The 27,025-nt window shown below is 30.6% G+C and overlaps 1 protein-coding gene across 3 annotated transcripts in view; it reads left to right on the top strand.

Annotated features, from left to right (window-relative positions):
• Positions 1-27,025, top strand: part of LOC105257980 (ADP-ribosylation factor-like protein 4C) — a 62,697-nt gene that overhangs the window by 22,547 nt on the left and 13,125 nt on the right. For all 3 annotated transcript variants that reach the window (XR_889705.3, XM_011268962.2, XM_011268961.2), the window contains exon 2: positions 17,231-17,661. Coding sequence is in view for 2 of the 3 variants with exons in the window: in XM_011268962.2 (XP_011267264.1) it covers positions 17,451-17,661 (211 nt within the window). In the remaining variant the exon portion in view is untranslated. The remainder of the gene's footprint in view (positions 1-17,230; positions 17,662-27,025) is intronic.

Below are 27,025 nucleotides of genomic sequence, written 5' to 3'. Positions count from 1 at the left end.
TTCTGATAGCCTCCTTAATAGTTTTAAAGTTCTCTATCGATTTTAAAAATTCCGTAAAAGTTCCGTTATTTAAAGTACCGAAAATAGACTTAAAGTTATGGGGAGCCAACTTTACATTTTTTGTAACTTTAAAGCGATATAACTTTTTTCCTATTAATTTTAGCGCTTTAATTGTTAAGAATCATTATTAGAACTCTTTGGTGAGCCTCTCATCAGAACTCTAAACAGAATTGTCGGTTATCGGGAAAAATTTTCATCTCAATAGGACTTCAAGAATTTTCTCTCGATAACCACCAGTTCTGTTTAGAGTTCCAATGGCCCCCCGAAAAGTTCTATCAAATTACTTTAATTTCGTATATTAATTATTTAATAATATAATTGATTATGTAATATAATTATATTATAATATTATATAGTTTAATAATTATAATTTCTATTTTCTTGACCATAAAAGTATTTAACATTTTTTATATATTTTATTTTTTTACTTTCTATTTTTTATTACATGTAATATATTTCGTTTATAACAATTATTAATTTTTTTATTTGATGTTTTTCTTTTTTAGATATATTATTAACAATTTATTTCTGTTTAGAAATTTAGTTTATTATTACGACGTTTCGACCATATGGTCGTGGTCCTTATCAAGTACATACTGCAAAGATTATAAATTGATAAATTAATTGACAGTTTCAATATATAACACGCTCAACAAATTAAAATGTAACAATGTTAGTATACCGAAGCCATAAATCAGGAGACCGGCATAGACGATGATCTTATAAATTGCACAAATCACATTAACAAAAACGTTATTTATAAAAAGATTTAAATTAGAGAGAAATTGATGTGTCCGTGAGAGACTTCGTCAAGAGACTAAAAACAAACGCTATGAGACGGGACTATGTGACCTTTATTATTTTATCGTAAATATTATTTGTTTTTTTAAAATTTTAAATTAAAATACATTTTGAATTAATATTGTATCATGAGAGAGAGAGGGGGGAGGGAGGGAGAGGGAGAGCAGACTGAATACAAAAGAGTAAGCGAGATAGAAGTTGAGATGGCGTTACTGACCAACTTACTTATCTTGCGCATGCGCATTCCGTTTTGGCCAACACAAAATCGGGAGAGTTACGCTACTGTATAATACTGTGCAATAGGTAATTGAAGCCTTAAGAGATTGACAAATCACAGTCAAGTATGAAGAGAATACTCGACTGTGATTGGTCAATTTTTTAAGGCTTAGGGCTTAAATTATCTATTGTAAATCGGCACTTAGATTTAGCGTTGGATAGCGTTTCAGAGAGATGGTGTTTAATAAAGGAAGTGCAGTATTCTCCGCGACGAATTCTTGACTGCAGTTTGGTTTATATTAAATTTTACTTTCTTTACCTTTAATGGAAAAATATACCAACAAACATTCAGAACTCCCATGAGCTCTCCCCTATCCCCCATTATTGCCTATATCACTCTGCAAGATTTGGAAAATAAAGCAATTGGACGAGTTCCCTTCAATCTACCATTCCATTATAGATATGTGGATGATATAGCTTTGGCAGCTCCCTCTTCTATATTTAATGAGGTCTTGGGTATCTTCAATTCTTTTCACCCAAGGCTTCAGTTCATATTGGAGGAGGGAGTTGATAATAAACTTAATTTTCTTGATGTTACGATAATCGTGAACAATAATTTAATCGAATTTGATTGGTATCGTAAACCTACTTTTTCTGGAAGATATCTAAATTATAAGTTGAATCATCCACTATGCCATAAGAGGGGAACAATCATAGGATTGGTGGATCGTGTCTTTTTATTGTTGCATCAAAGATTCCATCAAAAAAATTTTGAGCTGATAGTCAGCGTCCTCTTGGACAATGGCTATCCTCTATTTTACATTTTCCATGTAATACGAGAGTGTCTGAAGTTGCTATTGGCCTTGAATCGGACAGGCTTGGAGCCCGACGAGGACCACCTTGAGAAGAGACTCTCTTCATATTTCACAATCCCATACATTCCAATGTTTTCGGAACAATTTAAGCAAGTTCTTCGCAATCATGACACGGGAGTTTCTTATTTCGGCTTAAATAAACTTCGTAATTTTGTCAAGGTCCATAAAGACATAATACCAAAAGATGTATGTAACAATGTAGTGTATAAAGTCTCATGCAATGATTGCGATGCGTCATATGTCGGCTAAACTAGCAGACAGTTAAAAAAACGAATTTCTGAACACCGAAATCACATCCGACGAAATATGTCACAATCTTTGGTTATAACTAATCACAGACTGGAAAGTCAGTCACGATTTTAATTGGGAAGAATGTGAGAGTTTGGACAGGGAGTCCCCGTTGGGCAAAACGCTTGTCTCTAAAATACTGTTTATCAAGCGTCAAAAAATAGCTTGAACTTGAAGAATGATACAGAGGGCTTGCATCATACATTTGCGACGATAATTTATCGAAAATATGAGTCGTTTGTTTACGCGTCGGTATGTTTGTTATCATTGAGTCAACTGCGCATGTTCTTGGTTAAGTCCATGTTTACGTCCTAACAACCGAGGACATATTTATATAGTTCGTCATTGAATCTCGAATAGATATGAGGCGCACAGCGGCATATATTATTAATTGTAAAAAAGCGCGGAATCTGGTGACCCATGTTTTAACTATTAATTTAAGCAAAAAAATTTATTCACGTGTAATATCTTTCGGTATTTATTTTATTATTTTTATTCGATTTGCTAGATCTGCTGTGACGACGCATAGCATAACTATAGTATATTTAATTTATTGTTGAAAGCAGAGTGCTTACTAGACCTCCGCGGGATACAATTTAGCGTCACCTACGCGTCGAGAATAAATTTGTTTAATGTAACGCGTCACTATCTGTAATATATATTGTTAACATCGCGCTGAAGAAAGATCAAAAGATGATCAAAACGTTCGCTTTTTGTTATTATAATATGGTTTTTAATAAACTAATATTGAAAAAAGAAAGAAGTAGTGTTAATTCTCTACGCTCCAACTACCGCGCGTTGGTTCTTATGCCATTTTTTTTTATTTTTAGATTAGTTGACCCAAGTCTCTAATTATTAAACTGTATAAATAAAATTTAAAAAGTTGAAGAAGCTGAAATTATACTTACTATTTCGGTTTCCATACGATTTGAATACTGTTATATTTGTACATAATTAGATCATTTGTAATTACTTCCATCAGAATGCAGTATATGCCGAGTCTTCTGACTACGAGATAATATGTAATCGTTAATACATATCTTTGAAATAATTCTGAAACCTATATAATAAATTGTATAAAATAATTAATATTTAAAAAATATAAAAGTTATAGTAATTCTTGTACATAGCATATGACAAATTATTACAGTATTGTAAAATACTTTAACATAATTTACATTTAAATATTTGATTTTAGGATCTGATATTATCAATAGTTGATATAATTTTTGGATGTCTAAAATGTATATTCTTCAAGTACACATAATTTGTTTTGTTTTTGGATCCCAGAAATTGTCATCAATATTGTTATGTTTCCAAAAAGAAAATTGTTTCGACAGGCTCGAAAATATTGAATGTTTAGGATATTTACTTTTAAGGCGACATAGTACTTCTTGCGCAATTCTATCTAATCACGTATTTACAGTTGAATAACCTATATAATAGAAAGAGAAAGTAATAGAAATAGAATAGAAAATATTGAGTCTAGTAATAGAAAATATTGAGCCACTCTAGTAATTTTTCGTTCCAAAGACTGCTTTTCGTCCAGCTTATTTAGTAATAATTGGATTTACTTGTGTATATACCGATATTGTTTTAGACAAATAAAAATTAACTCAAAATTATATTTATAGTTGTCAAATTGCAATTAAGTGGACTGAAAAAATTTATATATTAACTAAAGAATAATTTCATTGATTTATAATGTTAAAAACATTTAGCTTGTTGAATTTTATCGTGATAATAATTGTGCAGAAATTTATTTATTTAGTTCATCTGAAACAAAATAATAAGACCTAGAATCTTCAACTATAGAATATAGAAGATATTCCAATTCTTTTTTGTTAATTTCCAATAAATTATTGTCAGTCATACATAATACTGTAGCTTTTCGATACGTTGTATTCCTGCCTTTATTTCTTTTTTAAAATTTAAATGCTGAAAAATTTTCTTTGGGTTCTCTGTATACTTTTTTGCAGCAGTAGAACATCTAAATTTCAAACAGAAAATTTTTAAGATGTATATTAGAAATAACTTCATAATTTGCAAAAATTTGATTGATATATTTTCTTCTAAATACATATGAATTTTTTAATTACATACAAATTAATGTATATACTACTTAAAAAAATTAAGGGATTACTACTTTTTTTCTGAAAACTAAGTCATTTTCGAATGGCCATATCTTTGTGAAAAATGATCGTACAGAAAAAAACAAAAAAAGCATTTTAAAACTTGAAATTTCTAGTTTTCGAATCAATTATTTCAACATTTTTTAGTACTCATCATCATCGAGTTATTCGACAAGAAAGCGTTGAAGAAAAATTTAAAAAATTTTTATTAAACTTTGAAAGTATTCGTATGAAGATAATAATTATTTAAAAAAAAAAGGAAAAAAGGCGTTACAAAATAGTATTACTTTAAATCCCGAAGAAAAGATAGGCAACGAGGAAGAGACAGAAAGGAATATGGAATGAAGAAAGAAGGCTAAGAGGTTTAGAGAGAAGGTAGGAAAGATAGAACAGGGGCGGAGGGCATTGAAGAGGAATGGAAAAAAATGGAAAATAAGCTGAAAGGGGCGATGAGGAAACGGAAAAGGAATTGGATAAGGGGAAAAAGAGTGGAAGAGAATGGTGGGATGAGGAATGTAAGGAGATAAAAAGGGAGGTGAGAGATGAATTGAGAAAATGGAGGAAGAAAGAAGAAGGGAAAGAATACAAGGAAAAGAGATTAGAATATAGAAAGCTATGCGATAGGAAGAAGAAGGAAGAAAATGATAGATGGGAAAGAGAAACGAAGGAAGTCAAAAGAGAGTCAGAGGTATGGAAAATAGTAAATAGAGAGAGGAAAAGGAGGGAAGCGATAAATGAAGAGATTAAATTAGAAAAATGGACGGAATACTTTATGGGACTATTAGGAGGAGAGGAGGAAAAAATAAGTAGGGAGGAAGAGGTAGAAGAAAGGGAAAGGGAAAGGGAAAGGGAGGAGGAAATAGGCAAGGAGATAATAAAAGAGGCATTGAGAAGCATGAGAGTAGGGAAAACGTCGGGGATAGATGAGATCCCGAATGAGCTATGGAAAAATGGGGGAAAAGAACTAGAAGAATGGATAGTAGAATTCTGTAATAGGATATGGAGAGGAGAAGGTTGGCCAGAGAAATGGAAAGAAGGGCTGATAATTCCAATTGTGAAAAAAGGAAAAGGAAAGTAGAGGAATATAGGGAAGTGACACTAATGGCATCTTTATACAAGGTATATGCTATGGTGCTAGCGGAGAGATTGAGAAGGGAGGTAGACGAAAAAGGATTAATCCCACAGAATCAGACAGGATTTAGAAGAGGAATGGGTACAATGGATAATATATATGTATTGAACTATTTAGACTGGCAAATTGAGAGAAGAAAAGGGAAAATGGTAGTAATGTTTGTAGACTTAAAGGCAGCGTTTGACTCGGTGGATGGAGGAAGGTTAATAGGAAACGATGAGGGAGAGGGGAATAAGAAAGGGGCTAATAGATAGGACGGAGGAGATAATGAAGGAAACGAGATGCAGAGTTAAGGTAGGGGGGAGATGGGAGAAAGTTTTTGGACAGTAAAAGGTGTAAGACATGGCTGCCCATTGAGTCCAATTCTATATAACATTTTGATGGTGGATATAGAAGAGGAAATGGAAAAGGTGAAATGGGGAGGGATAAAAGTGGGAGAAAGAAAGGTGTATACTCTATCGTATGCAGATGATATGGTATTAATGGCAAACGAGGAAGATGAACTGAGAAACATGATAGGGAGGTTAGAAGAGTACCTGGATAGGAAAAAGTTAAAGCTAAACGTTAATAAAACAAAGATTATGAGATTTAGAAAGGGGGGAGGCAGGACAAAAAGAAGGGAATGGAGATGGAAAGGAGAAAAGATAGAGGAGGTAAAGGAATTTACTTATTTAGGATATAAGATGCAAAGGAACAGAGGACAGGAGGGACATGTCAGGAAGAGGATAAGGAAGGCAGCGGCAATTATGGGACAGGTATGGGGAATAGGGAAAAGAAGATTTGGGAAAGACTGGGGAAGAAGGCTATAGCTGTTTGATAAACTAATATGGACAGTAGTGAGTTATAGGGTAGAGATTTGGGGATGGAAAGAGAGAGAGGGAATAGAAAGACTGGAAGAAAGATACATAAGATGGGTTTTAGGAGTAGATAGTAGAACAACCAGGATATATGGTAAGGGAAGAAATGCAGAGAGAGAAAGTAAGAATGAGGGCGGGGAAGAGGGCATGGAGCTGGGAAAAAAGGATGGAAGAAGGAAAGGGAAGTGAAATTGCAAGAAGTTGCTGGAGTGAGATGAGAAAAAGGGTAAAAGAAGGAGGAAGGGTAGGATCAAAATGGTAGAGGAAAAGGGAGAGTTACTTTGAGGAAAGAGGATGGAAGATTGAGAAGGTGGAGGTTAAAAGAGAAAAAAGACAGAGGAGATTTGGAGAGATATTAAAATATGATAGGGAAGAACAAAGGAAGGAGAGAAGAGAAAAAATAGGGAAATCAGAATACAATAGATGGTATGGAGAAATAAATGGAGAGGGCTGAATTAAATGATAATTATAATTTTCTCTTTATATAATATAATTATTATTTAATTTAATAGAATGAATACGCCGGTGCACGTGGTTCAATCGCATTTTAACTCCGTTAAAAAAAGAAATGAAAAATATATCGATATCGATATTAAAGCGCGCGAGACACGTATAGAGACAGCGCGGTATCCCGTGCGATATATAGCTGTTTCGCTCGCACTCTCTCGTTCGAGCGCCGAGCGAGAGAAACGGCTATCGGACACCTCTAATTCGGTATCACGTCTTATAGTGCTTTCTCTCTCGCTCTTGTGGCGTGCGCGAAGGACGGAACATCGGAATGCTCTCCACTACTCTACTCCCACTTTCTCTCCCGCTGCCTGGCTCGCGTACATGCGCGCTTCGCTTGTGTGAGTCAGTGTGACGTCAGTGAGCGTCAACATAAGCATATCGGGACACCATTCCTGCCGGTGAGTGTACATGGTGTCCAAAAATTATGTGAATTTTATAATAAAGTTATAAACAAACTTCTTTTGGTTATAACTTTTTAATAAACAATGAGCGACAGCTAAAACCTTTTAGATGTTACTCAGGGCCGTGACTTTGTCCTGACCTTGTAACAATATATGTCAAGATTAAGTCATTTGGGACTAGATGTAAAGATAAATATTTACCAAAAATTTATTCAAAAATTGAAAATTAAACATTAATGTAAAATAAAAAAATAATATATTTTAATTTAAAAAACTTGAAGTTGTTAATGAAATTGGCAATTTTCCTAAGCTCAATAATATGCTCATAAAATCAGCGCCAATTTTTTTTTTCATTAAAATATTTTTAATTTCTTTGTTTTATATTAATTTTCAATTTTTAGATAAAGTTTTAATTTTTAATATTATTATTTTTGGAAACTAAAATAACTATTTTATAAAACAGTGTTTTAAATTAAAATATTTTTGCATAATTTTTTATTCGTTAGCGTATTATAATTTTTTATTCGTTGGCGGATTTTAATTTTATATCATTTTTTTGTAGGCAATTAAGACTATTTATTTTGCACAACTTTGTAATGTTTTATTATAAAAGTTTTACACTTTTATAATAAACAAAGCACTTTTACAGTTTATTTACGATAATAATGAATCATGAACCGCTAACACGTTAGCAAGCTTCCTTTATTAATTGTAACTTTGAATTGATCAAAAAAAAGCTTATTATGACTCATCGAACTTTTAGATGCATTAAGATTACGACTTTACTAGATTTTGATCTTTTACTATAACATATTTAATTATAAAAAAGTTTAATCTACAATAAAGCAATAAATAACTTAAATTATTAAAGTAACATACATGTAATATATACATATAACATACATGTGCTTTTCGATTGTGTCTAAGGGAATAAAGCGAATATTTCGATTAAATGTGAAATAAATGTAAAAAAAATAATATAAGTAACTTATGAGTGAAAAAATACCTCTGATGAATATTTCTTTTTCCAAAAGTAGTTGCTCAATGTGTCTGCTGTAATCTTTTGCACATGGACACTCACAATATCTTCTACTTATGCTTTTGTTTTCCAGAATGATTATCATTATTTCGTCAAACAAGTGTTATTGTAGTCATCGTAAAAAATTCAACGATTCTCGAAAAAACTCGCAATAGATGTTATTTACTTTGTACTAATTTTATGTACTTATTTGTGAACACGTGTAAATCACGAATGTGAGCGCAAAGGTTATCTACTATCACTGCCTGAGATGCATCTGTAAAGTGCATTTTCTTTGATGTGAACAAGAATAGATAAAGAAACATGCATTGTTCTTACTGTTAGAAATGTTTCCAAGTGTTTGATTTACGATTCGGGATAAAATGGACACAGATTTTTTTATTTTGATTGGTTAGTAAAACTAGTGAATAGAGGCAAGTATCACAATCTCTCAGAAAAAAAATTCTAAACTATATCTTTTAATTGTTTTTGAGATTTGGTTAATGTCCAATACTTTAGTCCAATATTTATTATTTTAATAATTATTTTAATAGAGAATTTTTCAGCTGTGTATGTCAATTACATATTGTGGTAATTATTTACTTTAGAGGAGCAACTTCTGAGGACTTTGACTTTGATATATGTTATAGTGGTCATCCTTCTGAGGGACTTTTAGAAGATTTTAGCTGTCGCTCATGATTCGTTGAAAAGTTATAAACATAAGAAGTTATAAATGGAATGTAAGTTATTGACACCGTGTAGCTGGAATTATAGTATATATAACCTATATAAACATGAATTGTAGTTTCTGTAGAATTCTCGATTCTTATCAAGTGACGCGGTAGTGTCGCGACGCCAAGTACAATACATCAAAAACAAGTCAAAGCATTGAGTTGAGAGTCACTACTCTCGACGCGGCGCTACCAAGTACCTTATTAAAAGAAATTTCGCGTCAAGTAAACTTTTGGTTAAGATATTTAATAAACTAAAGCCGTATCAAAAATCTAACGACACTTTTATTATAAAATGTGAATATATGCTTTCGATTGCGACCTGTTTGAACAAAATCGGTGCAGTCAATCCTGAGAAATGATGATCGAATATCAGAATTGTGATATTTTTCGTTTTCCTTCATTTCCAGAGACTCACGTACATATGCTCGCACGCACACACGCAAAGCGAATTTGTTCCTCAAGCGGCGTTCACATCGCTGCGTACGATTATTGCTTCGATATGTACAATGCTTTAAATGACAAAATCATATATGTGCATGTGCGCACATACGTGTAATATGCGCGCGTGTGTGTATGTATGTATGTATGTATATATGTATACAATAATTATGTATGTGTGTATATATGTATGTATGTATGTATACAATAATTATGTACTATAGAACTATAGAGTTATAGGCATACATAATTTATATACATAATTATATATATGTATGTATATATGTATATACAGGGTGACCCATTTTAACTTAGGCAGCCAAATAACTCGAAAAATAAGCACACTACGAAAAAATGGTTAGAATCAAAATTTCGTCATTTCGAGGGAGACGTACAATGACGTTAAAATCAGCCCCCCCATCCCTCCCCCTGGGCGGTGAGGGGGGGCAAGTTTGAAATCTTAAATGGAACCCCCTATTTTTCATTGCATATTCTTGTAGCTTATCTCGAGAGCTTTCCAAAACACTATAATTAAGTACTTTTTTATTCAGTACTTTTTGAGTTATAAGGCTTGAAATAATTTCTTAATTTTACATAAACCATAAAATATCTAGTAAACCATTCATTTTTCGATTATCTTATCTTCATACTTTTATGTACAAAATAATGAGAGGAATCAATTGGTGTAAAGAAAACACATAGTTGTTTCTAAGAAAAAATATGTAATTTGCAATTAACAATTCCATATTTTTTCTTAAAAATAACTGTATGTTTTCTTTACACCAATTGATTCCTCTCATTATTTTGTACATAAAAGTATCAAGGTAAGATAATCGAAAAATGAATGGTTTACTAGATATTTTATGGTTTATGTAAAATTAAGAAATTATTTCAAGCCTTATAACTCAAAAAGTACTTAATAAAAAGGTACTTAATTATAGTGTTTTGGAAAGCTCTCGAGATAAGCTACAAGAATATGCAATGAAAAATAGGGGGTTCCATTTAAGATTTCAAACTTGCCCCCCCTCACCGCCCAGGGGGAGGGGCGGGGGGGCTGATTTTAACGTCATTGTACGTCCCCCTCGAAATGACGAAATTTTGATTCCAACCATTTTTTCGTAGTGTGCTTATTTTTCGAGTTATTTGGCTGCCTAAGTTAAAATGGGTCACCCTGTATATATATATATATATATATATATATATATATATATATACATACATACATATATATAATTATGTATATAAATAATCTTTTTCTGCGTAATCATAACTTGTATGAATAGATTACTTGGATGAATAAAGTGATAGATGTTGCATGGAAGTAGGAAAAGAGTAACATCACATTTGTAAAATTGGAAATATATTGTAAGTTATGAGAAGATGTACTATATATGCTACCTTATAAAATAATATTTATTATGATACGCAACAAACTTGTATTAAACTTTTATGATAATTATGTTATTCGAATTTTTTACTTCTTTTTTTTCTCTTTAAACCTAGGAATGGCTAAATTTCACTTTAAATTTCATTTTGTTTAAGATAAAAATCTAATACACTGATAGAATTGCAGCATGTTTTATTTTAATTAAATCTGAACTTCTAAAATTTTCTTTGATTCTTCATACAAAATTTTATTTTATAATAAATAATAATGCAATAATAACGAAATCTATAATAGTAAATATGTAATAATAAAAACTTAATTAAATCAATAATTTTGACATATAATATATAGTAATATACCGGATGGCAATTAATAAATGATTTAGTAGTACAAAAGTGTAATTGGCCTAGAAGTGCTAAAAATGCATATATATTTTTTGCAGAAAAGGTATATAAATACATTTTACAAAAAGATGTGAAATCCTTCCAAAAAAAACCTTACAAAGGTAAAAAAAATACAAGTACATAAAAAATATTCCACCTTGTATGCAACAAAATGTTTAATAAAAAAATACCCTTATAATAAATAATTTATAAAAATTTTCCCTCAAAAAATATATATAATTTTCCTAAAAAAAATCAAAACTAAATATGAAATCAATAATTAATTAGCCAAGTACATTGAAGCAATTGATTGAGGGATTTGTAATTTGAAATATTTGTCACAAATTCAATCTTGCATTTATATATTAGATTCTCAACAAAATAAAAATGATTTTCAAAATAAGTTCCAAGTAAATTTGGAACTAAAAAAATTAAAACCAAAACAACTTACAAAAACTTGGTGTGCTCGGGTCGTATTATAATTCACATATTTTTATAATTGAAATTAATTACAAGTATATAATTCGCAAACTTTGTAAAATTATATGTATTATAATGTGACCCGAGCACGTCAAGTTTTTGTAAGTTGTTTTGATCTTAATTTTTTTAGTTCCAAATTTACTTGGAACTTATTTTGAAAATCATTTTTATTTTGTCGAGAATCTAATATATAAATGCAAGATTGAATTTATGACAAATATTTCAAATTACAAATCCCTATCAATTGCTTCAATGTACTTGGCTAATTAATCATTGATTTCATATTTAGTTTTGATTTTTTTCAGGAAAATTATATATATTTTTTTAGGGACAATTTTTATAAATTATTTATTATAAGAGTATTTTTTTATTAAATGTTTTGTTGCATACAAGGTGGAATATTTTTTATGTACTTGACGTATTTTTTTTACATTTGTAAGGTTTTTTTTGGAAAGTTTATATACAAGTGTTCAGTTATTCCTTAGACATTAAAATTAAAATTTGATTTAAATAAAAAATAGGTTTTGATTAGGTTATACCTTTCGAAAGTGGTGCCTCCCGCAGGGGAGGGGCGGAACCCACTGTATCCACGTGTATATATTTTACTTTGACTCTCGCAGAGAGTGAACTTTGCTTCATCTTACAAAGTACACGCGAGATCCATTTCACACCATCTCTGAGTCAGTGCGAAATGAGGTCTATTACTGAGTGGTTCCACATGAGTTTGTAATTTTTCATGCGAAGCGAAGACCCATAGACCTAGCCTTGTTTTGATTCAGGGATGATGTGAGATGGATTTCGCGTGTTTGCAAGTTGAAGCAAAGTTCACTTTCTGTGAAAGTCAAAATGTATACTTGCAGTGTGAAACATGAACATCTATATGTATACAACATCAAAAAATGTTTCATTTGTTGAGGATTGAACTCACAAGAATAAGTAATAGAAATCGTTTACAATGATGTTTAAGGAACAACTAAACATTTGTATATGAATAAGAATCGAGAATACAATTCATGTTTATGTAGGTTATATATACTATAATTCTATCTACACAGTGTCAATAAAATTTAAATTCCACTTATAACTTCTTATGTTGATAATTTTTCAACGAATCACGAGCGACGGCTGAAATCTTCTGAAGGTTACTCAGAAGGGTGGCCACTATAACATATGTTAAGGTCAAAGTCATCAGAGATTGCTCCCCTAAAGTAAATAATTACATCTGAGAAGAATATAAGAACGATATTGCACCACTGCTGCCAACTCTGTCACTAAAACGAACGTTTCCTGGCACTAATGCTGGCACTAATTTCTCTAACTGTATAGCGCCAATACGCTTTTTGAAAGAAAGGTATCATTCATGGATGTAATATACATGAACTCCGAATGTCCTTTGTTTTGCCAATTGTGAGTGAAGCCAACATCTAGAAAGAGGGGAGCTCTTTTCTCTTCTCTCTTTTTGTTTTTTTACAATTCGTCTGCGTAGAGAGAGAAACAAAGAATAGAGAGGCTGGATTATCTATCTCTTTCTATATGGCTTTCTATTGGCTTCACTTTTTTGGCCATATGCGGCGTCCATATATACTATATCCATGGTATCATTATCCTTGACAGTGCGAGTCCTTTGTTCGAATTAAAATTTTTGTGTGCTTTATTCTTAAGAATATCTTATACAATTTGAAACTATTACATTCGATGAGAATCAATATATGACTTCTAAATTTCTTCCAGAAATATCCCTGTCTAAACTATCTTTCCCTAATCCGCTCTCAACAGATTGAAACTACAATATTATTACGTCTTATAAGATACCATAAAATGAGCAGAAAACCAATTAATATTTAATATTTTAATTAATATTTTTATTTGTTATTCGCTTGTTGCTAAAAAGTTGTCAAAGCTTTCAAAGTAAAAAATTTTGCTCTGCAAGTTTCCTTAAAAAATAATGTTTTTAAAGGAAGATTAAAGTAACGAAACAATATGTATTGTACATATAGGAACAAAATTATACATAACACTAATATAAAAATTTATTACTTTCAAAGTATTCAATTTGTTGCAAAATAAATGTGATAATTACTTATATTAACGAACATCTCATCGATGACCTTGACTTTTGGATATTGTAGGGGTGAGGTTTATTGAGGGCTGATTAATTTTTCTCTTTGTTTTATTTGGCGGTCTCTTATGGTTTTTGAGATATTTAATGGAAAAAGTTTAGTGATTAAAACGTAATTTTCTAACTCCATATACATTTATTACACAAATTACATGTATCAGATATTTGCTTACATTATATTATGAGTTTCTGTTAGTTTAGTTTGCTCTATATTTAACCACGGCCTTCGCTTCGCCTTGAATAATACATGCGTGGACACCGTGGATTCCCAGATATAACCTAATTCAAATCTATTTATGATTTAATATCGAAATTAGGTTTTGGTTAGGTTATATTTTCTAAAAGTGAAGCTTCTCGTATTTCTGAAAGTGAAGCCTCCCGTACGGAGGGCGAAACCTACGTGTCCACGCAGATATTTTGCAAGACAAAGTGATGTTTTTTTTACATTTAACCATGGCTTTCGCTTCGTTTTGCGAAATATACGTGGATACCGTGGGTTTCTTCCTTCCCCTTATAAAGGAGCTCCACTGCCGGAAGATATAACCTAACCCAAACCTATTTCTGCTTTATAACTAAAATTTGGGTTATATAACCAACGTTTCATGTCTATTAAGCTGGCACAGCCACTTCAGCACAATCGAATAAAACTTATATATAATACTATAATAATATATTTAGTGCTCTTTTGTTGCTCACTTCTCGATTTTGTTGCTCCAGTTGATTCAGAAAAAATAGTGGCTGTGCTAACTTTAAAAAAAATCAAATAATTTTTTATTTATCGTATGTTGTTCTATTATACAGGGTGTATTCTACAAAGTGGAAAATATTGCTATGGTGGATTCAAGACACAAAAATAAGAGAAAAAGATCATATAAACATATGTCCGATATGATCTTGTTTTCAAGTTATAGCTTCTTTTATTTTTTAACAGAATTGATAGTTAAGGTAACAGGAAGTGCTCAAAATGACTACTTCTAACTTGAATACAGGCTTCAACACGTCTTATCATAGATTGATTATTTCAAAAATTTTGGATATTGCTCAAATTTATCGGCAACCATCTTCAACACATTGAAATAGCTCGACATTGTCAATGGATGTTTTGTATATATGTTTATACGAACTTTTTCTTTTATTTTTGTGTCGTGAATCCACCATTGCATACTTCCCACTTTTTAGGATACACCTTGTATAATGTCATTTCGTCATTCCATACATGTTAATACATAATTACGAAAAATTAATAGTATTTATCAAAATAAAATATTTTTTATAAAACTTTAATAATTCTTATAAAATGAATTTTATTATAATGCTTGCTAATTTTTTAAAAAGATAATGAATGTGAGCGATACATTTTTATATCAACATAACGTTGCCTCAACATAAAAAACATAAAATCATGTAATTCGTGGAATGCGTATACAGAGTGTAACTGAAAAAGCGCTCACGGTGCAAATAGCGTTATTCCTGATTAAAAATTCGAATCGAAAAGTCCTGAACCATTTTTTTCTATAATGTTTAATAAAACGGTAATTATTAAGTAAAGTTGCGTCAATAAGCACTGACTTTTAAACGGGTGCACGTCAGTGAGCCGCGCGTCTGGTAGTGTGTGTGAGCGCTCCGCTGCTACGGCGCTATGTCATGCCTATCGCGCAATATTCTTATGCGTTGTAATAATGTGAAAAATTTTATTTTGCATTAAAAATCATATTTTTTCGTCAAAAGTATTTCCTTAAAGAAAATTTTGACAAGGAGGTTAAAGATCGGTACTTATTGGCGCAGCTTTACTCAATAATTACCGCTTTATTAAGCATTATGGAAAAAAATGGTTCAGGATTTTCCGACTCAATTTTTAATTAGGAATAACGCTATTTGCTCCGAAAGCGCTTTTTCAGTTACACCTTGTATACATACGATTGCATATAATTATTTTTATATACATCTATTAATTTTATTATTTGTATTTATAATCTATTAAGATGAATTACTCAGAAATTATATAATTTAAATAATGATATCAGATTCTAAGTCGTCACAATATCACAATATGTCAAATTAAATTATAATACACACATATATATACAGAATGTCCCAGTTATCTTCTGTCCACTAAAACTCGTTAAACTGAAAGTAATCTTAAGGACATAAAGTCCTGCATCATTTTGCATAAAATTACGTAAAATTTCGAGGTATTAATTAAAGAAGATCGGCCAATAGTTGCGCGTGGCTAAGCATAGTCGGCCATTCCAGCGAGGACGGCCCACCTTCTGCCCGAAACATGACTGCTTGCGACGATGAATATCAGGTGGCAGAAAAAAATGAAGTAAAAATGATTCTTATAAACTTGTAAACATCATATCTAAAAATCTAAAAGTTTTTTTTCGAATTCTTAACATTCTTTTAAATAATTTTAGAGTTCTATGTAAACATTTAAAATTATTTTAGTGATTAAATACAAAAAAAATTCAAAAATATGATGCGTTAAAGTTCACGCATCGCACCAAATCATATAAAATCATGTAAAATCAATTATTCTTCGGAATTTTATTTTACAATAGTTCTGCAGTTCTAAATCAAATATACCAATTTTAGCAAATTAAAAACAAAAAATTGATTTTTGATAACTCGAACTATAATTCGTCTACATATAATTATTTTTATTTACGTAACATATAATTATTTTTCAAATAAAAACTATTTTCAAACATTTAAAAATCAATATTTATTTAAAATATTATAATTATCTTACAGGGAAAAAGTTATAAGATTTGTAAAATTCAAAGAATATTGCGCAGAATTCTTATCAGATCGACTAGAGTCCGTAAAAAAAAAATTGTTTAAATAAAATGATTGTTTTAAATGGTTGATTTTATATGCTAAAAATAGTTTTTGTTTGAAAAATAATTATTTGATTAGGAAGTGATTAAAATTTCTTACAAAATCGCATAGAAATATCGCAAAAATACGATCCGATCTCATTTTTATTCACAGTAGTTAGGACTGACAAGAATTAAATTTTTTATATTTCGATAACTGAACTGAATCAATCTTTAATGATATATGGAGTACATGAAATTTTTTGCTTAGAAATAAATTCTAGAATACATTCTAGAAATTCGTATCCTCATGGAATATTTGATTGTGACAACAAATTTTATAAAACTTCTTCAGATTGATGATCATGGGTAACGCGTCCACATTCGGTGAATGGATAAGCTATTACAGAGAAACGCGAATAAAACGGAATTTATGATTCGTTCATCGTATCGAAAGTAACATTGACCTCGATCCAAATCGAGTCCTACTTATTAGACAAGATACTTTAGGTCGCACCTGTGTATCTCGCACGCGAAACCGGTTCAGAAACGTTAACCATGGGATGCATTTACTTTTCAGACGACACAGTAATGGACAGCTTCGCAACGGCGAATCCTTTTACAAACATCAAGGATTAAATTTGAAGAAGAAGAAGAAGATTTCGCTCGCGGAGCGGAATCTAGATGCTGGATAGGACGAGGGAATAGAGAAGAAAAGAAGAGCGCGAGAGAAGAAACAGAAAACGCAGACGTATCAGACTCAAACAAAAACCGAGTTTAAGATAAGGGAAGAAAGAGGGATGGGCGCTGGGATGGGTAGGAGTGGCACGAGCGGCGGTCTTCTCGAGGCACTTCCCACGGGAACCCCGTTTCACGTGGCGATGCTTGGCCTCGATAGTGCCGGAAAGACAACTGCCCTGTACAGACTCAAATTCGATCAATATCTCAATACTGTGCCGACTATCGGTTTTAACTGCGAAAGAATTCGCGGTGGCATCGGAAAAGCTAAAGGTACGTTTTCTTTGTTTCTGTTCAGTTTTTCTAAATTGTTTACAAAAAAATTTCAATAAACTAAGTCTTAATATTTTTTGAAGACCAATTGTCATTTTTTCTTATTCTTCTTACTAATTAAGTTTGTAAAATTTTTCATTTTCCATTTGTTTTCTGTGTTTCAATTTTATTCTTGCATTATGCAATATATAATTAAAATGATAATTAAAATGAATATACTCAAGAAGATGATGTATAAACATATTATTTTATATTTATTTTCTCAGTCTGAATTGATTATGTACATAGTTATTTATAAAAATTTTAATAAATTAAGTCTTAAGTAATTATTTTTTAAAGTTTCAATTTCTTACTCTTTTTTATTTTTTACTAATTGAATTTTCTTGAGCTGAAATTCTCTTTTTCCGCTCTCTATTTCAATTTTAACATCTGCACCATACAATGCAATTAAAATTAATGTAATCAGAAATATTATATACGAGCATATTTTTTTATATTCGCTTTTTTTATTCTAAATTAATTGCATATATAATGATATATAATTTATGTAGACATGAGCAATGTTGAATGAAAAAGCAATCAGCAAATAAATAGATTATAAAAGATAAAAATGTTTAATTATCTATTATATTTTGGAAAAATTGACTAATCATTTAAATTTTAATTTTATTGTAATATGTAATTATTAAATATTAAACTGATAATATATTCTATTAATTGCATTGTTGTACAATAATATATATACATTGCATAAATAACATTCTCTGTAAAAATGCAATCGAATGAACAATTATTCTTTCATAATATATGTGATTTTGATATTTGATTCTGAAATTAGTGTAATGAATTGAAAATTGTCATATATTATATTAAATTCGAGGAATTCTTTAATTAAAATCTATTAATCTAATTACATATAATTCAATAAAAAGTAATGTTGTTTTAGTACAAAAGTAATATTTTTTGTAGTTTTTTGACATTAAATACGACTTCTGAATTGCTCTATAATGTTATAAATTCGAAAACTTTGCAATTAAAATTACAGAAAACGATTATTTTATTATATTTCGTCATATACATTATAACTACAATGCGTAATGTGTTCGAGAAATTTTATTGCAATCAAAATTAAAAATGATATTAAATGATTAATCTTGTCCTTGTGTTTTCTTTGTTCAACTATGTTAAACAGGATGTTTCACAATTTCTGTATAATATTTCAATAGCGTATTCTAAAGATAAAATGGAATAAAAAAATCCTAATATAAAAATGTCGAGACCTTAATAGTTTTAATAATTTAACTTATAAGTGATTAAAATTTATCAACGATTTTGTATAGAATTCTTGACCAAAAAAATGAAAAGTAAGACAGTTAATAGAAACTCGTAAATAATTTTAAGCCTCCATTTGTCACGCCAAATTACCACCAATTTATGAAATCCATGAGAGATAGGGAGAGGAAGGAGGCAAAAATTTTTTAAATAAAAATTCGAATTTCATCACTCGATTTAATAACTCGGTTTCAAAGAGATTCAACGATTAAATTAAGAATTAGGTTAAATAATAATTTAGTAAATGTTTACTTTACGTCACACAGTTCGAAAAATTTTTATTTTCAGATATGTTGTAGAGGACACATTCCTTATCCATTGTGATTGAACTCTTCGCAATGCGTCCTCTACCGGCGGACTGAGTGCGGGAGGGGGGGCCGAAGGCCCCCCTTGCACTCCCCGCGCGCGCGTGTGTGTGCGCCCATATTTCTTCTTAAACTATACATGATATCGTAAAATTATATTCTATTCTTGAAACTTTTTTTATTAATAACTATTTAATAAATAACAATAAGCGGCTAAAACCTTCTGAAAGTTATTCAGAAAGATGACCTCAGGAAATGTAAACACAAAAATATAAACATATTTAGAAAGTAACGAAAAAAGATAATACAAATAAGTATGAAACTTCAAAATTGCATATCTCAAGAATGAAGAGAGAACGCCACAAAATTCAAACGGTGTATTACTTAGGAATGTATTTTCTACAACATATGTGAAAATAAAAATTTTTCGAGCTGTGTGACGTAAAGTAAACATTTACCCATAATTTTTTTAATCCGACCTATAATGTTAAAATCGATCTTCGATATTGCACACACACACACTTACGCGATAATTTTGTTAAGCAGTATATATATGTGTGTACATATGTACATACATATATATATACATACAGGGTGAGCCATTTTAATTTATCCACCCCAATAACTTTTTTATATTTGAATGTACAACAAAATGTTTCAAATAAAAGTTGCTTGACTTCGAGGGGGACAGAAGATGGGTGGCAAAAATTTGACCTTGGATAGTCATTTGAAGGTCACATGAAGGTTACCTTCAATTTCTTAAATGGAACCCCCTATTTTTCATTGCATATTCTTGTAGCTTATCTCGAGAGCTTTCCAAAACACTATAAGTACCTTTTCATTAAGTACTTTTTGAGTTATAAGGCTTGAAATAATTTCTTAATTTTACATAAACCATAAAATATCTAGTAAACCATTCATTTTTCGATTATCTTACCTTGATACTTTTATATACAAAATAATGAGAGGAATCAATTGGTGTAAAGAAAACATACAGTTGTTTTTAAGAAAAAATATGGAATTGTTAATTGCAAATTACATATTTTTTCTTAGAAACAATTATGTGTTTTCTTTACACCAATTGATTCCTCTCATTATTTTGTACATAAAAGTATCAAGGTAAGATAATCGAAAAAGAATGGTTTACTAGATATTTTATGGTTTATGTAAAATTAAGAAATTATTTCAAGCCTTATAACTCAAAAAGAACTTAATGAAAAGGTACTTAATTATAATGTTTTGGAAAGCTCTCGAGATAAGCTACAAGAATATGCAATGAAAAATAGGGGGTTCCATTTAAGAAATTGAAGGTAACTTTAGATTTATTATTAAGATAATAAATCTTAATAAAATTAAGATTTATTCTCTTAATAAAATTAAGATTTACCTTAAATTTATCTTAATAAATTTCTCTTATGTACAGAATAATAAGAGGAATCATTGTTGATGTAAAGAAAACATCCCACATAGCAAAAGTTGATCTTAGGTACGACCACTATATACTTCAAAAACTTTTAATTATCCGAAGGATATCTGTATAAAATTGGATATACTTAGAATATACTGAGGATATTTGAGTCCGCTTTCATGTTATCCTTAGGAGATCCAAAAATAGATATCTCTGGAATGAATTACATAACAAAATTAAATCCCAACAATATTCACTGGAGGTTTAAAATGTCTTTTTCATTGTTCTAAACTGATCCAGAGGAAATCATTAAATATATGAATCTATATAAAATATCTCGAACGAAATATTTTTGAAAAAATATTTTATGCAAACACAGTATAGTTTTAAAAAAGCAATAAAATAGTAATCTCAAATAGTGTCGCCAAAATAAATTCCAATGGCATTACAATTTTTTAAATGGAAATTTAAATACTTGAGCTATTTATAAAATTAATACTGCTTTATTGCTTCTTTAAAGCTGAATTATTTTTATCTGAAACTCTAAAGATGATGAACTGATCATTTTTATTTATTTGCCCGACATTTCTTCGTCCGATTTATAAAATCAGTTTAATATCTGAAGTGCCTCCACTGAGGTCGGACATTAAATTGAGGGAAACTATTTTTTTTAAAATCATATTTGTCGCCTTTTGCAAGCTTTATATAATTCTCATTATTAAACTTAAATACGAGAGAAGCGTCGCGTAGCGGTAAACGAACAAACTAGTAATCATATATATATATATATATATATATATATATATATATATATATATATATATACAGGGTAGGCCATTTTAAGTGATCCACCCAAATAACTTTTTTATATTTGAATGTACAACAAAATGTTTCAAATAAAAGTTGCTTGACTTCGAGGGGGACAGAAGATGGGTGGCAAAAATTTGACCTTGGATAGTCATTTGAAAGTCACATAAAGATTACCTTCAATTTCTTAAATGGAACCCCCTATTTTTCATTGCATATTCTTGTAGCTTATCTCGAGAGCTTTCCAAAATACTATAATTAAGTACCTTTTTATTAAGTACTTTTTGAGTTATAAGGAAAACAAGTTATAAAGAAAACACATAGTTGTTTCTAAGAAAAAATATGTAATTTGCAATTAACAATTCCATATTTTTTCTTAAAAACAACTGTATGTTTTCTTTACACCAATTGATTCCTCTCATTATTTTGTATATAAAAGTATGAAGGTAAGATAATCGAAAAATGAATGGTTTACTAGATATTTTATGATTTATGTAAAATTAAGAAATTATTTCAAGCCTTATAACTCAAAAAGTACTTAATAAAAAGGTACTTAATTATAGTGTTTTGGAAAGTTCTCGAGATAAGCTACAAGAATATGCAATGAAAAATAGGGGGTTCCATTTAAGAAATTGAAGGTGATCTTTATGTGACCTTCAAATGACTATCCAAGGTCAAATTTTTGCCACCCATCTTCTGTCCCCCTCGAAGTCAAGCAACTTTTATTTGAAACATTTTGTTGTACATTCAAATATAAAAAAGTTATTTGGGTGGATCACTTAAAATGGCCCTCCCTGTATATATATATATATATATATATATATATATATATATATATATATATACATATATATACATATACATATACAGGGTAGACCAATTTAATCAATACACGCGAATATCTCAAAAACACTGCATTAAATCGAAAAATGTTTCAGACAAAAGTTGTATGGCTTGAAGGAGAATATAAGATGGTGCCATTAATTTGACTTTGAAGAGTCACCTGAACATCAAGTGGAGGTCACCTCCAACTTTTTAAACAGAACACCCTATATACTTTTGCATATTCTTGTAGCTCGATTCAAGAGCTTTCAAAAACATTATAATAAAGTATTTTTTCATTGAGTACTTTTCGAGTTATGAGGCTTTAAATAATTTTTTAATTTTACATAAATCGTAAAATATCTTGTAAAATATTCATTTTTCGATTATCTTACCTTAATATATTTATGCACAAAATTATGAGAGGAATTAATTGATGTAAAGAAAACACATAGTTGTTTCGAAGAAAAAAATATACATATAATTTGCAATTAATTATATAGCTATAAGAATATGTAAAAGTATCCCATAAATATAAAAGGGTGTCCCATCTAAAAAGTTGGAGGTGACCTTCACATGACCTTCAAACAACTTTTCAGGGTCAAACCAATGACACCATTTTATGTCCCCCTTCGAATCAAACTTTTGTCTGGAACATTTTTTTATATCTTGCTTCATTTTCGAAAAAATTGCTTGCGTCACTATAAATGCCCCCTCTATATATATACAGAGTGTAACTGAAAAAGCGCCCATGGAGTAAATAGCGTTATATCTGATTAAAAATCGAGTTGAAAAGTCCTGAACCATTTTTTTCTATAATACTTAATAAAGCGGTAATTATTGAGTAAAGTTGCGCTAATAAGCACCGACCTTTAGACGGGCACACGTCAGTGAGCCGCGCGCCCGAGACGGCCCACCGTCTCAGACATTGTCTGCCGGGTGTGTGTGAAGTTAGCGTATCATTTTGTAGAAAATCATAAATAATTAAGAGTTCTGATTTTATTTACAATAGTTCTAGAGTTCTTGATGATTTAAACAAATAGTTCTGGTGATTAAAGCAAAGAAAATGCCTTAGGACAAACTGATATGCCAACTTCACGCAGCAAATCACTTTGTCCTATGACATTTTCGCCATCAATAATTGTTTAAATTTAAAAGATTTATAGTTCTACATGAGTTCTAAGAAGAGTTCTACATTCTAAATTAAGAAAAATATAAAATAAAATAAAAAACTGCAAAACCTCTTATCTATAGATATATAGAGAGAGGTGATATGCTGGATGTATTTCGACAGTTCTGTTTATTCCAAAGCAGTTCTCGCATAGTTCTGGGCATATACAGTGCCTTTCCAAAGAGTTCTCACGATAAAAACGATTGGAAAATTGTTTAAAAAATTTTTCTTCCAGAGAAACGAGTATTTTCGAGTATAGAGATGATATGCTGGATGTATTTCGACAGTTCTGTTTATTCCAAAGCAGTTCTCGCATAGTTCTGGGCATATACAGTGCTTTTCCAAAGAGTTCTCACGATAAAAACGATTGGAAAATTTGTAAAAAAATTTTTCTTCCCGAAAAACGAGCATTTTCGAGTATAGAGATGATATGCTGGATGTATTTCGACAGTTCTGTGTATTCCAAAGCAGTTCTCGCATAGTTCTGGGCATATACAGTGCCTTTCCAAAGAGTTCTCACGATAAAAACGATTGGAAAATTGTTTAAAAAATTTTTCTTCCAGAGAAACGAGTATTTTCGAGTATAGAGATGATATGCTGGATGTATTTCGACAGTTCTGTTTATTCCAAAGCAGTTCTCGCATAGTTCTGGGCATATACAGTGCTTTTCCAAAGAGTTCTCACGATAAAAACGATTGGAAAATTTGTAAAAAAATTTTTCTTCCCGAAAAACGAGCATTTTCGAGTATAGAGATGATATGCTGGATGTATTTCGACAGTTCTGTGTATTCCAAAGCAGTTCTCGCATAGTTCTGGGCATATACAGTGCCTTTCCAAAGAGTTCTCACGATAAAAACGATTGGAAAATTGTTTAAAAAATTTTTCTTCCAGAGAAACGAGTATTTTCGAGTATAGAGATGATATGCTGGATGTATTTCGACAGTTCTGTTTATTCCAAAGCAGTTCTCGCATAGTTCTGGGCATATACAGTGCCTTTCCAAAGAGTTCTCACGATAAAAACGATTGGAAAATTGTTTAAAAAATTTTTCTTCCAGAGAAACGAGTATTTTCGAGTATAGAGATGATATGCTGGATGTATTTCGACAGTTCTGTTTATTCCAAAGCAGTTCTCGCATAGTTCTGGGCATATACAGTGCTTTTCCAAAGAGTTCTCACGATAAAAACGATTGGAAAATTTGTAAAAAAATTTTTCTTCCCGAAAAACGAGCATTTTCGAGTATAGAGATGATATGCTGGATGTATTTCGACAGTTCTGTGTATTCCAAAGCAGTTCTCGCATAGTTCTGGGCATATACAGTGCCTTTCCAAAGAGTTCTCACGATAAAAACGATTGGAAAATTGTTTAAAAAATTTTTCTTCCAGAGAAACGAGTATTTTCGAGTATAGAGATGATATGCTGGATGTATTTCGACAGTTCTGTTTATTCCAAAGCAGTTCTCGCATAGTTCTGGGCATATACAGTGCTTTTCCAAAGAGTTCTTATGATAAAAACGATTGGAAAATTTTTTGAACAATTTTTTTATTCGAAGAACGAGTAAAAAAATCTTCGAGTATAATTTAAATTAGAAAATTTTTTCTTCTTTGAAACTATTTCCGAATTAGGAATGGAACTGAAGAATGGAATTTTTCTCGTTCTTAGCGTAACCCAGAACACGGCGTGGACGTGACGAGATAATGGTTCCTTTTTTCTTTTTCTTTTTTTGTTTTTTTTGTTTTTTTACATTTATATTTATTTTTTTATTTTTTTTTATTTATATTTATTTTTTTTATTTTATTTAGTTTTTTATATTTATATTTTTTGTGCTTTATTTTAATAAGAACATTCAAATAATTAAAGTATATAAGTATTATATAAGTATAATATGGAATATAAGTATATTATAATATGGAATAAATTTTTCTTAAATATTTTAGTTTATATTATTAATTTAATTTATATTATTTGTGCATATATTAATGCATGTGGCACTATCATGTATTTACTCGCTGACACTTGTGTTCTCTTTAATTTCAAGTCGTCATATTCATACCAAGAAGCATTGGTAAATAACAAAGCGGTATAATGGCATGCACTCTTGATATAATTGACAACTCCTCTTAATAGATATTTGTTATCACCAATTGTGACGTTTTTCGCAATATTTTGTAAGCTATAGCTTCTAATAGCTTCTAATCCTATATTTTTCAAATAGTTTTCATCAGTTACAATACTTGTTTCTATTATAATTTGTGGACCATATTTTTCTATAATGTGGCACGAATTATTACATTTTACGCACGTTTGTTTTGACATAATTACGTCATTAATAGCATCTTGGATATGCTGAAGCCCTTTGTGTAACAAAATATCTACGTTCACACTTATAGTTGTGAAATTTCTTTCATTGTAATAGCCACAAATTTCGCACGTTTTGCTTCTACGAAGACTGGGTAAGGAGGCGAAAGTAAACTCGGCTAAATGGGCAGCGTTACACATAGCGTCTAACGATTGAAAATTTCTTGTATATGTTGATTGTTGGAATAATGATAAATGAATGAGGAAAGATGCTCTTTCAGTGTACTCATTTTTGGTAATCTTTCCACGAGATACAATTTTTGTGGCTAACTGGATGAAACAATCATTTGTATCTTGTACAATACGTTTGTACTCTACATCCATGCCGATCATATGTGCAGTTATATGTAAAAGAGCGTCAAAAGCACACGTATTACGTATCATTACGGTTTTTCCTTGTAATTTAACAGGCTGGCATAAATTACCGTTTTTTATTATTGGTATGAAAACCGCATCTGTTGATTCGATACTTTCCCATTCGGGACATTTGTCTAAATATGATTTTTTTTTAATGTTGCTACATTTTTGAGTATCTTTATTTACTAAACCTCTCCAATTTTCTTGGAAGTTTAACGGATCATTTACGGTATCGTCAGAAATGGAGCATATCGAATCTGATGCTTTAGAATTAGTCTGAATGTTATAAGAACTGTCTGTGGTAGAACTTACTAAATTTAATGAACTGTTCGTAGTGAGATTATTATCATTAATGTTAGAAATTGATGTATCAAAATATGAGTTACTCGAAAAGTCGGAATATTGCTCAGATTTATCTTTATGTATATCATTATTTTTCAGGGATGTTTCGCATTCCTGCTGTGTAGAAAAAGCGTTTGCAGCATAATCTAAACGTAATCTGCCATCAAGATAATCGAGATGACTAGCTACAAATTTATCGACTCTCATTGGAATGCATCCTTTGAAAAGTCGTGTCTTATACTCAGCGAAAAGCGATTCAACTGAGGAAGAAGTCGATATTTCCGTGCCAGTCTTAAAATGCGGACGCATTACACCTGTCCACAGTGGCAAATCTTGAATCAAATTCTTAATTTTCTTAGCAGCTGCAGGATTATAAAACGCATTAACTATATTTCCATTTTGTGATTGTAATGCTAAAGTGTTAGCTTTGGCATATAAATCGTCGCTCCATTCCTGCCAGGATA

Source organism: Camponotus floridanus, unplaced genomic scaffold (assembly GCF_003227725.1).
Source record: "Camponotus floridanus strain SB8 unplaced genomic scaffold, Cflo_v7.5 scaffold108, whole genome shotgun sequence".
Taxonomy (NCBI): Eukaryota; Metazoa; Arthropoda; class Insecta; order Hymenoptera; family Formicidae; genus Camponotus; species Camponotus floridanus.
This window is presented reverse-complemented; position numbering and strand designations above follow the sequence as displayed.